We start from the raw sequence: 17,066 nt of genomic DNA, 5'->3' as shown, positions 1-17,066 counted from the left end.
CCTGCTCTAACGTGGATCCATTTCAGTGGAGGTTCAAGTCTTTTGGAAGCCGTCCAATCCCCTGTCAGTCTGACTAAGCTGCAGAGTTTTTAGATTGGAGTGGGGATGTGCTCACCAGCTGTGAGATTAAGGGGAACTGATCGATGGCCTTTCTGATTGGCTCTCGCGGTGTCCCAGCAGCATCCAATCCCCGCGGTTTGGATGATTGTCCTCGGCCGAGCCAAAACCAATTCTTCCTCCACACAGGGGCCAAATAAGATCACTGACCTGAAGCTACAAGGCCACGCTTGGAGGTTCTGTCTCCATCCGTCTGCACTCTTCCTCATCTCTCTGGAAAAAATGAGCCAGACAGAGGAGAAGGGGAGGGAGGAGGATGAGGAGACAGATCAAATTAGAGTTTAAATGAAGAGTATTTTGCACCATTTCCTTGTTTTATTTAATGTGTATTTTCCTGACATCTTTTATTAAGTGCTAATGTCAGCTGTGTTTCTGCTCCGCTCTCACCAGAAATTACCTGTCAGTCAAACTCAGTAGGTGGCACTGTGATGTCTTTTTCCGTTAGAGTTTCTGTTCAGTCTCTGTAGGTGGAGCTCTTTTCTTTCTCTGTTCAGCCACAGTAGTTACGGCTGCACTGACCATGGATAAGTACAATACAGCCCCAGTTAAAAAAAATCTAAACTATGCCTTTAAATGTGTAAATGTTTGTAACTGTCTGAGTGTATGGGCGTGGAGGACTGGAAGGACTGTTCAAGGAATGATCTGATGATGGAGTTGAATTCAGTGTTTGCTTCATTCACTGATTCCAAACAACTGCCAAAAAAGAGTCCTGCAGAGATTCAGCTTCCATTTGCCACCTGTGCTGCAACTTGAGGAGGCTGCATTGCTTCCTGTCTGCTCTTCACCAAATATTCCCTACTTGGATCTGTCAAACAGGCACTGAGGAATTTATGAAAGACACAAATTTATTTACACATTAATGCTGTCTTCAATCTGCACGGAAAACCTGAACTTGACATGATGCTGATTTGGCACATGCAGTCTGTCTGTCAAGGTGGAGAGATCTGCTGGAGGAACATAATAATAAATAATAATAATAATACAATATTTTGTGACTCCTAAATTGAAATTTATTAAAATGAATGCTGAAGGATGACCATTTTATTATTTCTTGGCCTTTTCCTATTGGCAAAACTTTTTTGGACTGGAAGTTGATTGCTCTTTTGTCATATTTACACCTGGACAAAATCCCAGATGACAGATAAATATGTCTTTATCCTTTTTTCTGATAGAAAGAAAGTCACAACATGGAAATGGCTGCAGGTAACAAAGGATGACTGGACTGCAGCTGCCAGTGAAATAAACTTTATGGAGAAAGTGACCTTTACCATAAGACTATGACTGTATTATGCTGTATGGCATTGTATTATAATGTGCTTTGATCTGCCAGGTTTGCATTTATTCTGGCCTTCCTTGACTTCACTCTGTCTGAGCAGCATGGACTATATTTCTGACCCTCTATGCATTTCAATCAATGTATGGTATGACTACATATGTGCACCAAAAAAAAAAAAAAAAAAAAAAAAAAAGGAATTTCGATGGTTTACCTTTTCCATTTCAGTCCTTACTGTCATTAATCTCAATAAAGTGAATTGATTCAGCAGGTCCCATATGCAGAAAGATTCCCTCCATAAAGTGTTTTGATAACTGCTGCCATCTAGTGAGCACTTCAGGATAGTCGGTTTTTGAGGTCATAATCCAGTATAATACTGGTGCACTGGTGCTCACATCTCCTGCCTCCTATTTTTAGCAGTTATGCACAGGAAATTCCTCTTTTCTGACAGCTCTAGAGAAATGCCTCCTCTCATGCTCATCTAATTAAAGTTAAGCTCAAAGCGGAACAGAAGCCCCTCTGAAGAACTAAAACGGGCATCTTATTAAGCAATGTTTAACTTTAATTTCCTCTGGAACATCCGATGTTTTTACAGTATTTACAAAAGGAACATTCATCTACAACACTGCATTAGTGAACTTGTTTTCCATGATGTGTTGTACATTCTTTCTTGACAGCATCATGGTGACATAACTTGATTTAAGAGAAACAACAGCAAAGCATTAAATGAGTTCATGCCCCTAACTGGTGTGTATTAGTGTTTTTTATATATATATATAATTATATATAATTATATATATATATAATTATATATATTTTATATATATAAATATATATATATATATATATATATATATATATATATATATATATATATATATATATATATATATATATATATATATATAAATAAATATATATTTTACAAAGTTTCACATTCAAGATATATTTCAATTCCTTGGAATACATGAAAAGTCCAAATAAATATATTATATAAATTTACTAATTAATATATACACAATATGAAATGGTTACATACATTATTGTACTGGTGAATAGATTTAAATGATGCCTTTAAAGGGATAATTCAGATTTTTTTGAGTGGGGTTGTATGAGGTATTTATTCATAGTGACTGTATTGCCTACAGTAATGGTCAGCACACCTCCAGTTTGAAGAAACAACAGCTGTATTGGTGTAGGAAGCTGAGTAATGTACTGCTGTGGACAGAGTCAGCAGCAAAACATACTTTAGCCACCTAAAAAAGTCAGTATCGGTTTAAGTGTACACTGTCATGTAAGCCAAATATTCCTCTCTCCAAAACAACCAGACTCCATTGGCAAAAACAGTCATTTTAGCTCACAAAACACCACTGAGGCTGCCTCAAAGTGTTAGGTTTTTTTTGTAATATTGTGTGAAGTGGTGTTTTAAAGTGTTCCGATTCACCAAAGTCACACAATAATATAAACTAATTTACCAATTGAGGCATCAGTAGACCAACAACTCCGTGTTCTACGGGGTAAAATTGCTGATTATGTTTATGGGTTTCGGTTGGTTTGGAGAGACCAATATTTGGCTTATGTAACAGTAGTTTCCAGTCTGAAAAAGTTGTCCGCTGGCAAGATAAGGTGGAAAAAAAAATATATAGTATACACTTAAACTGATATAGATTTTTTAAGGTACTCGTGCTGCTTCTCCAAACTGGGGGCAGGCGGACCGCGATCTACTACTGATTATGAGTAAGTACATCACACAGCCCCACTTCAAAAAAACTCAAACTATCCCTTTAAATTTCGCCTTTAATGATGACTACCATAGAGAGTATAACATATTACAATCAACAGTAAATACATATCAAATATAAACAAACATCACTTCTTCTAAAGAGTTGTATTACTATGAAAAAATAATAAAATATATACAAGATATATAATCATTAAAGTGTCAGTAAAATACATTGAAACTGTTTTTTCCCCCTCACTAAAAACAATATGCAACCTGCAGAGCAGCTGGCTGCACAACTCTGAACTGAAGACACGTTGTTCTCCACATTACAAATGCAGAAAGGCAGTTTCAGTGAGATACTAAAGTAACATCCAACAGCAGGGACAGTCAGTAACTCAGAGTTTACAATGTGAGCGCAGTGTGGTGGAGAAAAGTTGACCTGAGGTGAACATTTCACTGTCACCAGCTCATCAACAGCTTCATCAGTCTTGCTCTCCTCCGTGTTGTGACTTCACTAAATGATAAACAGTTTGTTGATGAGGGAAGGTGGAGGAGAATATGACTGCAGCCAATCAAAGCTTCCCAGTACAGGTTTCATTTAAAAGACTGCAGATATAAACCCTGGAAAGTCGCTGCTGATGCCAACAGTAAATAAAGACATTTCTTGAGTATCTGCTGTAACCAACTGTCTGTGCGAAGAACATGTGAAGAGGAGAACGCTGGCTCTGGATGATTGATTACATTCCTCATCTTGATTATATGGTGTTTGATGACAAGATATTTACTGATTTTAGTCATAATACTGATAGCAGTAGGTGTTATTTATACAAACCTGTGTTGTGGCTGACTGAAGACAAACGTGTATGTGGGAAATTTGGCTTGTTTTATGAACAGCCTTACACAGCCATGGTGCGCCTGTTTTTTGTTCCACCTTGGCAAGACAATTTACCCTGTTATCATTCCTGTTAGTACCTATAGTTTAATGAACTCACATAATTACTAGCATTATAAAAATAAGGGGAACATTTTGTGTGGGTTTAAAGAACCTTTAAGTTGAAAAAGATGTTTCATAGAATTATCTACTGATAAGCAGAAAAGTCAGGTATGTTTGATATATACACAATATATACAATGGTATTGATACTGAAACTTGATTTTGTGTAGTATTTTTTTTTTTCTATGTTCCTGTCCTGGTAATTATCTTATGTCCCCTTCTAAGGGTCCTAGGGCCTCATTACAGAGTCTTATTAAGTGTGAAATCATATCTTAGCTCAGTTTAGGATGACATCTAACATTTTTTGTCAGGACAGGAATTTAGCTATTACAGTTTTGCTAACATTAGAACTTCAGAATGTGTCTTTACATACGGGACAGAGGAAAGGAGAAAACTGTGCAAAACACTGGGCAAAAAGGAGCAGGACTTAGGAAGGGTCTGTTGCCTCTGAAATGGGAAGAAAGGATTTGTACGATCTGCATTTAGGAAAATCTTCTGTAATGTCCCCGACCCTGGAAACAATGCCCTGCTTCGTTTTGATCACAACAACATAATTTGCGCTTTCTAAAATGCTGTCTTAAATCCCAGCAGGCCCTGTGATGAACTGGTAATCTGTCCCTGGTGTCTGTTCCTCTTGGCCAGTGTCAGCTGGGAAAGGCTCCAGGTTATAAGCAGACAAATTATCTAATGGATAAGTGGATGGAACTCAAAGCAGAGAAATCCCTCGGTAAAGCCAAGGCAACAAAACGTATAAATCCTGCCAAACATGTGTCCAAGACTAATGTTTGCCTGTAAATATTATAGTTGCAGACCCACAGACACCATCCAAACCTTCCCAGCAATCGTCCATGTTTCTCATAGAGTGAATGCAGGGTTAATATTTGAACTGCTGTCTGTGCACTAAACAGTTTTCAGCTCCAGCATGTTACTCTTGGCCACTTCCCTTTAACGTGGGTCCACGCAGTCCCTGCAGCTGAGCTTCACTGGGACCATCACACTGACTTCCTCCTCTTTCCAAACACGTTGTTGATGAGTTTGGCCATGGACTTGGAGCCGCTGTAGCGCCGTCTGTCGGCTCTGTACTTCAGGTGCTCCATCACCTGCCGGATGAGTTGGGTGAAGAGGTTGGCGATGTCCTGGTAGCTCTCGGCCGCTGACACCTCCTGGAAGTGACAGCGGTGCTCCTGAGCCAGGCAGCGGCCTTCGTCCTCACGCACCTGCCGGGCGTGACACAGGTCCTGCTTGTTCCCCACCAGACACACAGGAACGTCCGTCTCCCTGAAACACAGACGAGTCAGAGCTGACATGAAAGTGTGTGGAGCAAATAAATTTGATCTGTTTCCTGGAAAGTACATTTTATTTTAAATCTCTTCAAGCCTGCTGGAGAAACTTTGCTCAAACTCACAGGACTTTATTAAAGTTTTAAAGATTTTTTTTATATATATACATTTATTTAAGCATTTCATTGAATAATTGTTTATGTATTGATATATTTAGCTTTGGCCCTTAAAACCCCCCATACACTGTGGATAAATGAAAGTATATATCAATAAATGGATAAATAAATGTGGAAATAAATTAATATGAATGAATGAATAAATAAATCTAGTATTTATTGTCTTAATTTGTGATGTATTTATTTATTTATAAATAAGTAAATAAATACATGTGTGAATAAATGAATAAGTAAATAAATAAATGAATATAAAAATTAATAAATGAATATACAAACATCAAAATATATATAAATAAATGTAATATTTTTATATTTAATGTCTCACTTAATTTGTGATTTATTTATTGTGACAAGTAAGAATTAAATTACATAATTATATATTTATTAATTTATTTAAGAATTTAATTAAAGAATTATGTATGTATATATTTTGTTTCAGCCCTGATAACCCTCCACATCATTGGGAGAAGCAGACAAAGAATATATACCAAAAAAATTGTACATGAACTTACTGTATATAACTTATATAACTTTATATAACTTATAAATTTACTATAAACCTTATTATACCAGTGCACATTTTTATTTTATTTTATATAGTAAATACTCACAGTGTATAGAATTCTAATTTTAGTTTATTTCTCATATGTACAGTGGTACTCAGATCTTTTACTTACAGTTACAGCTTTTTTTAACTGGCTAACCTACTTTGCCTGTGAAAATGTAAACCCTAGCTCTTCGGGTCTGCATGCCAACCCGGTGCCAAGCATCAAGAATAACAGTATAGAAATAGCCCATCATATTGCTGCTGTTCCAGTTTGCTTATGTAGGTCATACAGAAACACTCTGATTACACTGAGACTGTTTCATAACCAGTTAAAAACTCCTTTTAGTAAGTTTGAGTGGTGTCAGTGGAGAAAAACTATAGGTAAAAGTCTGAATTCAAAATTTATCTTAAACTTTAACTTAGGTAAAATTAGAAAATTATTAGAATCAAAATGTACTTAAAGTACCAAAAGTTACAGTAGCCATGATACAAAATGACCCATTTCTGAATGATGGATTAGATAATAATAATCATATTAAAATAATATTATAATAAGTAATGCATTAATGTATAAGCATACTAATCTTAAATTGCAAAGTAACTAAAGTTATCAGATAAATGTAGTGGAGTAAAAATTACAATATTTCTTTCAGAAATACAGTGGAGTAGAATTATACAGTTACACAGAATGTATACTCAAGAAGATACTGAAGATAGAAATACTCAAGTAAAGCACAAGTACCTCAAAATTGTAGTAACTTGGGTGTAATCATGCATTGGTTTACACTTCCTGTTGACTGTTTCTGTGTAAATAAAGTTTATCTTGACTGTTTAAACCTTAACCTTAAAATGATTCTGCTTCCAAACCAGGTATGTGCAGCTTTTCTTTCTTTTTTTTGTTTTTTTTTTTGTTTGGCTAACTTCATGTGATTTACGTGCATATAAACAGAAATGTTCCCAGTGCTTATCTCCATTAAGAGTTACCGATCACTGATCTACATACTTGTCACTGACTAATAAATCTCTTCTCTCCATGTTATCAGGATACTCAGGCAGACGGCAGGTTTGGCTGATGAATTTCTTCCAGCAGACTAAATGCACGACATGTCTGACTGTTAGTTTACAGTGAATCTTTCACACATCAGCATGAATCATTAATCAGTTTGTGTTGTGTCAGGTGTGTGTTGGGCCCAGTCAAGACTCCCAGCATTCCTCAGACTCAAGACTGCATGAGGATCCTGTTCAGCTTCAAGGAAAGTTGAGAAACGATTCAGTTTTTTCTGTCTCTGTTTTCTATTTTCCTATTGTGTTTACAGTGTGTTGAATAATATATACTATAGTTATGTGAATAATTCTTAGCACTTGGATTTGCAACCCAGGCCTCATGCTGATTTTTATAAATTAATTAAGAAATGTCAGTATTTACACCAGCATTGGTGTGCTCCATTTTAGATGTAATTTAATTTTCAGCTCAAAATACACAGTTAAGAGTGCAGGACTGCTTTAAGTACAAATTTGTGGCACTTGCACTTTGAGTATTTTCTTTTCATGTCACTTTCTACTTAAAATGAATTTATGATGTTTTCTTATATATTAATATTACCTAACAGTATATAGAAGTAGAACTGAAACAGAAAATTAACAATTAACAGTAATCTTATAATTGAGCCAAATGGACTTGAATCTAAAATAATCTAATCTAAAATGAAATAAATTAATCTAAAATAATATAATCAAATCTAAAATATTCTGCAATTACCTAATCTAAATTAATCTAATATCACCTGATATACACTAATCTAATCAAAAATAATACAATCTTTTCTAAAACAATCTCAAAAAATCATCTAAAATAGTCCAACAACAGGCCGACAGCTCCACCATCAGCTTCTGTCCACTGTCAGACTCCCTTCAGAATAAAACAACCTCATTGTATTTCTGACCCTTTGCAGTTGTCCATGCGCGCCTCCCGAATCTGCCGCAGGATGTTCTTGGCGTTGATAAAGGAAGTGCGGTCGCTGATGTTGTACACCACCACAAAGCCATCTGCCCAGTCCACCGGCTCCTCCAGTATACACCTGGCCTCCGAGCTCTGCCAACAACACATGCTTGTCTCTATGTTACCAGATTATTTTAAATTGCTGAAAGTGAAAATTACAAGTTTGTAAAGGAAAAAATAAAGGTCAACTTTAATGCCACATGCACACTAAAATTAATTAGTTAATTAATTCAAATTTTTATTCAATCGAATGTGATTTGGGACTAGTTAACATATCACATTGTCAAAAAAAAAACACACACACACACTTGACCATTAGCTATAGCATGAATTATTTTTACAGCTGTTCTTGTTACCCTGAACAACAGCAGCGTGCAGACACGTGCACGGCGAGAACACGACTCAGTGCAGGTGACCTTGAGGAGAAACAAACATTGCAGGAGGCACAAGGGGCCCCGAGGACATGTCTGAGCCCTGAAACAGCGATGCCTCGTTGCTGTAAAAACTCCCTCATCCCTTTCTCTTTATTGACTCCATTTCTCTATGTAGTCCAGGTCAGGAGGGCAAGACATGGACTCAGTGTTTCCTACGAAAGGGTGGTGTTACAGTGAGCTTCACCGACAAGGACAATGACTGACTCTTGTTCTGCTGAGCCGAGGGGTATTCCAATAAAATACTAACTCTGTAGTAAAAGGCCTCTCAGGTCTTTGGCCTTGATGAAAGAGAAGTAAGGAGGTTATATGGCTCTTTTCTTCAAAGACACAGCCAATGGCACACATAGCCTCAGGATACTCTCATAAACCCTTTAGATTTCCAACTTTAAGTGCCGTACGGGTCGTACACGTGCCGGCCCGAGACAAATATCTGATCGCGGTTCATTCAAGGTCATGGCTGTGTGCTGCAGCAGACTGAAAACCAGCCGGTGTTTACTGTCGAAGATCCAAAACAAGAAACTGTTTTCACCAGCAGCTGAATTATTACATCGTCTTTGATTGATTCAGAATTCTATCATACATACTCAGAAATAAAGGTACTAACTAGAACCATAAATTGTTCTCAGGCTTATCTGCATAGGAAAACCCTTTTTGGTTTCTGGTCAAACCTTTTATAAAGGTTCCACAAGTAACCCTTTCAAAAAAGTTCTACCTAGAACCCCACCTTACCTTACCTTCTCTTCCTCTCCTTTCCACCTTCTAAGGGTGCTAACAAGAACCCACCCAGGGGGTTCTACCGAGAACACTCTTATATTGCAAGGGTTTTATGTAGAACTCACCAAGGGGGTTCAAGCAAGAACCCTTTTATATCCCTAGGGTTTTATCTAGAACCCATCCAAGGGGTTCTATGAGAACCCTTTTATATACCAAGAGGGGATCCACAGAGAGTCCTTTTTTAGTATGGTACAAAGAACCTTTGTAAAAGAGTTCTTCAGCGATTCCAACAATTCCCAAATAACGACTTTTTTCTGAAAAGGGTTCTTTGGATGAAAGGGGTTCTTAATGGAACCCTAGTCTTGCAAGGAACCCTTGATGAACCCTTTCTTCAAAAAGGGGTGTAAGGAGTGTACTTGGGATTTTAAAACTCTTTCAACCACAAGGGACTCATTTAAAGGACCAGTGTGTAGTATTTTGTGGCATCTAGTGGTGAGCTTGCAGATTGCAAAATTTTTTGCCTCACCCTCTCCTTCCAGGCATGTAGGAGAACTTACAGTGGGTAACAGTGGGTCTTTGGTTTGTCAATATGGTTCTAAGGCAACAAGCACACAGTGATCCTTATTTGAAAGTGGTTGTATTCTAATGAAAACATACTTATGAATCTTATATTCCATTTCTGCCATATTCTCGCAACAAATCCCTGTAAATCTTACACACTTGACCTTTAAAAAAAAAATACAAATCTTCTTTTGGTCCTTGACATTTTGAAAACAGCAAGTTTTTTGCCCAATATGATTCATCAACACTTTTCTCAGTGTAATTATCATAAGCCACCCATATGAAATTTAATTTTCATATGGGTGGCTTTTAGTGTATTTTCTTGTAAAGTCATAATTCTCATCTGTCTCAGATTCTCAGTTGTTCAACGTCTCAGGTTCAACCATGAATTAAGTGCAAGTCAAAAACACTGAGTAGATTTGCAGTCCACCTGATGAAATGCAGGAGGAAACCAAGTAACTCAAAACAGGAAGCGTCCGTCTGCAGCTCTGCCTTCCTAATAAAGAGCTCTAAAAAGAAATATTGCAATATTAGTGTGTTAGTGATATGTTGTACCTGAGAGCAGGGGTCAAATACTTCCAGGTTCAGCTGCCTGCCATCGATTGACAGCCTTTTATGGTACAGGGAATCTGTGAGAGGGTTAGAAACAGTGAGAAAGAAAATACTGAGTGATCGCAGAAGTCCACGAACTCTACATTATTTGCGTGTTTTGCATTCCCTGATTATGTGATCGTTAATACCAGTTTCTCCTCATGAATAATGTGAAGGTGTTGCTTGAAGTAACAAACACACAGAGAATATTATAATACTATTTGAACTCCAATTTCCGACTTCCAGCCTCCAAGTTGATCTTTTGGTTCATTGTCACCATTGTCATCACCATTATCAGGGTGGAGCATTTAGCAACTAAATAGCCAGATGTTTCCCTCAGGAGATGGTGGAGTCCTAAACAGAGCTTAAAGGAGAAATATAATATATTTAGAGATAAAGGAAACATGCTAAGTTTTTGAATACACAGGTGGTTTCCACCTTTGAAATTTCCATCCAGGCTGGAATGACTGTTTCTTAATGCCTGTTTCACGTTAATTAGAGCTCAAATTAATACCAAATGTTTGCCGAGTAAATGTCTTTTCATGAGTTGCAAATCCATAATAATCTCGTAGATGGCGTAAATGTTTATAACAGTTAAATAGAGCAATATATTAATGGGGTCTGGCAGGCAGTGAGACAGGCAGCCTCTGAATTCAAACTCCACATTGTGTATTTTCAGAGCAGTGGGCTTTCGTTTTCAGGATAACAGGCTTAGCTTTACATTGAGAGACAACTGACAGAATAAACAGCTGATCAACACACAGTGGAGGACTTGTCGCCACTTGTCATTGTCAAATTACTGCAGTGTTCTTGCAGCCTGCCTGAGCTTCCATGACTCTGCTGGCAAGAAAGGTGCACAGGGAGACAACTCCCTTCAACTGCAGACTGTATATTCACTCCCTTCAACTGCAGACTGTATATTCACCACAACTTTATAGGGTGATAATGTGTCAGTGTTGTGTATACAGCCTGTTCCACCGTCCCAAAGCTGCAAAAAAGGAGATTAATAAGTCTTTAACCTAGAATGTTAATTAGGTGAAATTTATGCACCACCAAGTGTCAAAATAACATCTGTGATGTCTGATGATAGAGTCTGTTCTCCAGGACCGAAGCCAAATCAAACCACAGTCATCATCATCAAATGTGGAAACACTTACTGGTGTTGGAGGCATATTCACCGATAAAGCGCCTGGTCAAGAACCGCACAAGGACAGCTGGAGGAGGAAACAGACGAAATGAAAAACAACAACATGAATCATGGCACCATTACGCTCTCATCCCTCACAGGTGGCAGCAGAAGGGGGAAAATGACCCTCATTCACTCTCGAAGGCGTAGTACTGTGCCAACAGTGTCTGGGACTGCAGTAGTGAAACCGTAGCCTCACATGAAAGAGGCTGCATGGTTTTTCTGGAAGGCCTGTGTGCATATTTGGCAAGCTGAATAGTTTTATTTCCCCCTCTGCTTTGCATCTAGACTATGAGCTACACATAAAACTGACCACAGACAATCCGTTTCAATTAAGGGCTGAAGTTTCAAGTGTTGAATTCTGGAAGCCTGCTGCTGATCTTTGTCATGGGCCTCTGAAGGGGTTAAACAGAGATTATACTCAGGCTACGTGGACACACAGATAGAGATATGACCCAAAAGGTTACTCATGCGTGCATTTTGGAAAAATGAAAAGGAAATTCAACTTTAAAAGAATAGTTCAGATTTTATTTTAAGTGTGGTTGTATGAGGTACTTATCCATATTGTGTATTACAGTAGATGGGAGTCGGTACACCCACAGTTTGGAGAAGCAGAAAGGAGTACCAGGACAGAAGCTAAGCAAGGCACTGCTGTGGACAGGATCAGCAGCAAAATGTTTTAGCCATCAGTTCAAGTTTGTGCTGTATTTAGAATATTTTCACTGCTTTAATTTACAGCCAGGAAAAGCTTTCCTGTTGGGAAACCACTATTATACAAGCCAGTATTACTCTCTCCAAAGAAACCAAACTCCTTCAGCAAAAACAGTAATTTTACCTTGAGAACACAGGAGTTGCTTGTCTACCAGTATTTCAGTCAGTTAGGTTGTTTATGTTATTGTGTGACTTCAGTGAATCTGAATTAACTCTTTAAAACACTACAGTAACTCAATAAGAGAAACATCCTAACTGACAGACTGTCTTTGTCATGGTTTTGTGCTTTTGAAGTTATTTCCCGTTTTATTTTGTAGTCCTTTTGTAGTCTTCCCTCATATGTTTTGTCTTTACTTCCTGTCTTTGTTCTTTTTCTTTTGGCTTCTGATCGTTTTCACCTGTTGTCTATCACTATAATCTATTGCTCACCTGCCCCTGATTGTCCCTGTAGTGTCTCTCTTAACCAGACAGTCAGTTTGGCTCTTTCTAGCGTTCATTCCTTGTGTTTGCTCTTGTTGTTCCCTGGTTTTTGGGCGTTTGCCTTTTCCCCATCTGCTTTATTTGCCACTTTGGACTACTTACTCATCTGAACTGACAGTAAAGACTCAAGTATTTGAAGTCTGTCTTGCTTCAGTGAGTGTCTCTGCACCTGAGTCTCTGTTCTATCAGTCTTGAGGCAGTCTGACGGCAAAATAAAGCAGTGAACATATTCTAAACAAAGCACACATGTAAAGTGATTGTTTAGCTTCTTTGATACCCCTGCTGCTTCTGCAAACCATCTTTTTCAGGTAATACACTCACAACATGTCAACCCCACTTGAACAGATTAGAACTATCCCTTTAAGACACATTTCTAATCCTTCACATTAACATTGACGCTGTATATTTAGAGAGCAAAACAAGACAATGAGAAATGTGCATTTAAAGCAACAAGCAGAACAGCAAAGAGCAGAAAAACATATTAAATTGAATAACTTGCACCAGGAGCCTCCAGAGGCTCCAGTATCTCCAGAGTAACGGTTCTGCTTCACTGCCAGGCAGTGAGAATGGAGATGTCCCATTGTTTTATGAAGCCTGAACACAGCACAGAGCCTGTCAGTCTTAACCAGCGCCGTGGAGATTGAATACTTATAAATGCAGCAAGACCACCAAGCAGCAACAAGGGTCCTATAACTCTCTCCTGGCCTCTGACTCACCAGCATTTTTCACTGAATAAAATCTGGAATGTGTTCAACCTTGTGCGCATAATATGTGGTCGCACAGGCTGTTGAAAGTATTGGAATCTTTTGGGGAATCTTTTGGAAGTTGCTCACACCAAAATACAGATCTTTTTCACATATAATAAAGAGTAAGGGGCACCAACTGTCAGCACAATATATGTTGTAAAAAGGCTGAAAACAACATAAATAAAACCAGTTAGCTCCCCTAAAGATAGAGCGCACAGGCTCGATCAAACACTGGTAGATGTCATGTTTCCTTTTTCCAGCCTTGAAATCATCTCTGTCACAGATGAGTTTTAATTTAACAAAGGTCTTTTAAGGCAGGGATTCTCTGGAGGCACAAAATAATCTAATTATTTTTATTAAACATCAGTTAAATCTCAATAAATAGAGAAAATAAACTGTTGTTTTCTTTTTGGTTATGTAACATGAAACCAAATCCCCGTGAAAACATTTAGCTTAACCAGTTAAAGTTAGCCTGTTAACATCCAACTGGCTAAATTAGCCTGCAGAGATATCTAGGTACAGGCAGAAATCTTGGGAGACCAAGAAATGTGGCTGAACTCTCGGGGGAAAAAGTGTTGATAAGTGGACCTTCAAGAATAAACATTAATGATCATCTGACAGCTAACTGTATTTGTCTGATAACTAACTAACAGCACCTGCTTATTTTACGTCCCACCAAGTCTCTATTTTGAGTAAATGGTTGAAAAAGAAAAGAAAAACTTATGTTGTAGGTTTATACAGTGGGATATCACTAACAGAGCTGCGAGTCGTGTTGTGTTCCAGTTACTGTTTGAGGCACAGCATCAACATCTCATTTGTGTATTGACTTCACTTTGACTTGAGCCTTTTGACTTTAAACTAGGCCACTTGATATTCTCCCCAAAGCTCAAACATCGACAAGTGTGTTATTTAAAAAGTGTACCACAAATTAATCCATTTCCCTTAATTTCTTGAATTTACTAACATTAACACTAATCATTCTCATCGATTGAACACATAATTCCTCAGACTTTTTTTTGTTTTTGAACCAATCCAACAGCATCCAATCAAGTTGCAGGAGAGAAACACTAAGAACTAACATTTTGTTACTGAGCTCTAGCTGGGGTGACCAGATGTCCTGAAAAATTCCTGACAGTCCTGAATTTTAAACAGTCACCCTGAATCCTGTCCTGTTTGTCTGGAAAATTAACTGTTAGTCTAATGATAATATGAACAAGCCAACCGAGAGCTGTCTGTATGCTGTGTCGAATTACTTATGTAGGCCATAATTCCTGCTTTTAGTAATTAAAAATGTCCTGATCCTTTTTGTAAAATATGCCGGGGTATTTCTGGTGTGTTCTCACGTGTCAGTTGCACTGATTAGGCTGTCATAAAAAAAAAAAAAAAAAAAAAAAAAACAGATAACAGAGAACGCAGCTGCCACAGTGGGAGGAATCTGTAATAACTAAATCCAAGAAATGTGGCTCTGAGCTCCTGCAGCTTAATGATTATCTTATCTGATGGCAAGAAGTTTAAAAGTGTAACACAAACACACCTGTGTCCATATATCATCCATGTTACTGATCTTCATAATATTAATAACAAACTGTCAGTGTCTGATTTTACTCTGATCTTTTTTTACTCTGATTTTTACTGCTCACTCTAGCTGGACAAAACAATACCAAAGATAGTTTAGTTCATGTATAAGTACAATGCAATAGTAAACAAAAATTGAACTGGAACATAAAAATTGTTGAAAATCATGGACGTAAACAAACAACTGTTTGACATTTGAAGCTGCACAAAAAACAGTAAATCGAGGTTAATATTAATTTGTAGCAAGCTAATGCTGAGCTAACTTTAGGTTAACAGCAAAGTAGAGTTTAAGATTTCAGACTTGACTTAGGTTTTATCAGTCTTCACTTGCAAAACAATGGCTTGTTCCCACCTCAGCTGTTTACATCTGTAATTGAATCAGTCACTGCCTGTTAATGAAGTATCTGACATCTCATCATAATCATATTTCTTTGCTTTTTAACCTCAGAAGTGAATGTGTTATTACATCAAAACAAAGAGTGAGGTTTTCCTACTGCAAATACAGAATTAGGTTACTGACCATAAATTTAACTTTAATTTGAGTGTCTTGAGGGGAAACCAGGCAGGTAGAACTGAAATAAATAGTCAATTAATCCGTTAGTTAAGTAGTAAAAAATCAATTTGCAACAATGTTTTAAAATCAATATTGTTCTGTATTGTAAATTGAATAGCTTTGGGTCTTTGACTGTAGGCTGAACAAAATCATATAATTTAGAAAACCACCTTAAATTTGGGCATTTTCCTGTAATTGTGATGTTTGTTGACCTAACAATTAATTGATTAATGGACAAAATAGATCAGTCAATACTGACAATGGCCTAATTGGTAGTTTCTTAAAGCCACCACAAAGAACTTTACTATTTTTGATGATTTTGGACAAAAATGGTCATTGCTTCTTTCTTCCTGCCTAACATCCTACTCACTGTAAGCAGGGAAAATGTAAACACAGGCTCGTTTCATCTGATTTCAAAGAGAATCAGACTATATTCAGTAGAAACAGTTAATCATCTCACTGATAGTCTCGTTTGCTTATGTAGGTCATATAGAGGCATCAGAATTGAGACCGTTTCATAACCAGTAAAACTTGTAGTTTTAAATTCAGATGTGATGCCCTTCAGCCTTTTAGAGGTCCTAAGACATTATTTGAAAGTTATTTTCTTTTCTGGTAGTTTACTACACTTATATATTTCTTATTAAGGAAGTTTTTGCTCAAACAAGCATAGATACATTGGAAACTATATAAATTAGATATAGTTCCACAGTTTCCCAAGCCTGAAACTGTGATTCATTATGCCCCAAACACCATCATCATTTGATTTACGGTGCAGTGACTATTGCAAGTGTCAGCACAAGAAGAAAGAAGAAGAAATATAACTTTCAATTGCATCATAGTAAATAAAAAAAAGGCTTGACTGATGAACCACAGGTATTTTTTTCTAAAGGTGTTCCACTCACCTGATTTCCCAGCCCCCTGGCTTCCCAGCAGGGCCAGCTTGATGTCGTTCATGCCTGTGCTCTGTCAGGTCCTCAGCTCTGTGTTGTGTCTGGTATCTGGGTGAGCGTCGACTCACTAAATGCTCCTTACAGTCCAGGCTGGAGGGGAGTACAGGACTGCCCCCCTGTCTGCCTCTTCAAAGGGCTGTTTCACTTTTTTAAAGCCGAGGGGAGAGGAGAGGAGGGGGGAAACAAGCGCCCCCTTCTTCTCTCTCTGTCTGTCTGTGTGACAAGCAGCTCCTTCGCTCTCACACCTATGTTTCTCTCTCTCTCCTGTATCCAACATAGCTCTCTCTGCCCTCCCTCTCAATCCATCTGTTTTCTTTCTTTCTTTCTTTCTTTCTTCTCTGGAGCCTGTATATCTCTTTTTTCTGTCTCTTCCCCCTCTTACACAGAGGTTATTCAAAGGTCATGGCTGACTAAACCTATTGTGCCGTTCCACCTCTGGCACTGTAACTGTAGTCC

General features: G+C 37.8%; 1 protein-coding gene across 1 annotated transcript; it reads right to left on the bottom strand.

Moving 5' to 3' along the window:
- Nucleotides 1-4,515: 4,515 nt before the first annotated feature.
- rerglb (RERG/RAS-like b) lies at nt 4,516-16,815 on the bottom strand. Its single transcript, XM_084734378.1, has 5 exons — nt 16,563-16,815; nt 11,567-11,623; nt 10,374-10,447; nt 8,054-8,202; nt 4,516-5,385 (listed from the first exon to the last, which is right to left on the bottom strand). The coding sequence occupies exons 1-5, from the start codon at nt 16,612-16,614 to the stop codon at nt 5,100-5,102; spliced, it is 618 nt and encodes a 205-aa protein (XP_084590504.1). The 5' UTR covers nt 16,615-16,815; the 3' UTR covers nt 4,516-5,099.
- Between the last annotated feature and the right edge of the window lie 251 nt (nt 16,816-17,066).

This window comes from Lutjanus erythropterus, chromosome 13 (genome assembly GCF_056507025.1).
Source record: "Lutjanus erythropterus isolate fLutEry1 chromosome 13, fLutEry1.hap2, whole genome shotgun sequence".
NCBI classification, from domain to species: domain Eukaryota; kingdom Metazoa; phylum Chordata; class Actinopteri; order Lutjaniformes; family Lutjanidae; genus Lutjanus; species Lutjanus erythropterus.
Note: the sequence above shows the minus strand (reverse complement) of the source record. Positions and strands in the feature narration are given on the sequence as shown.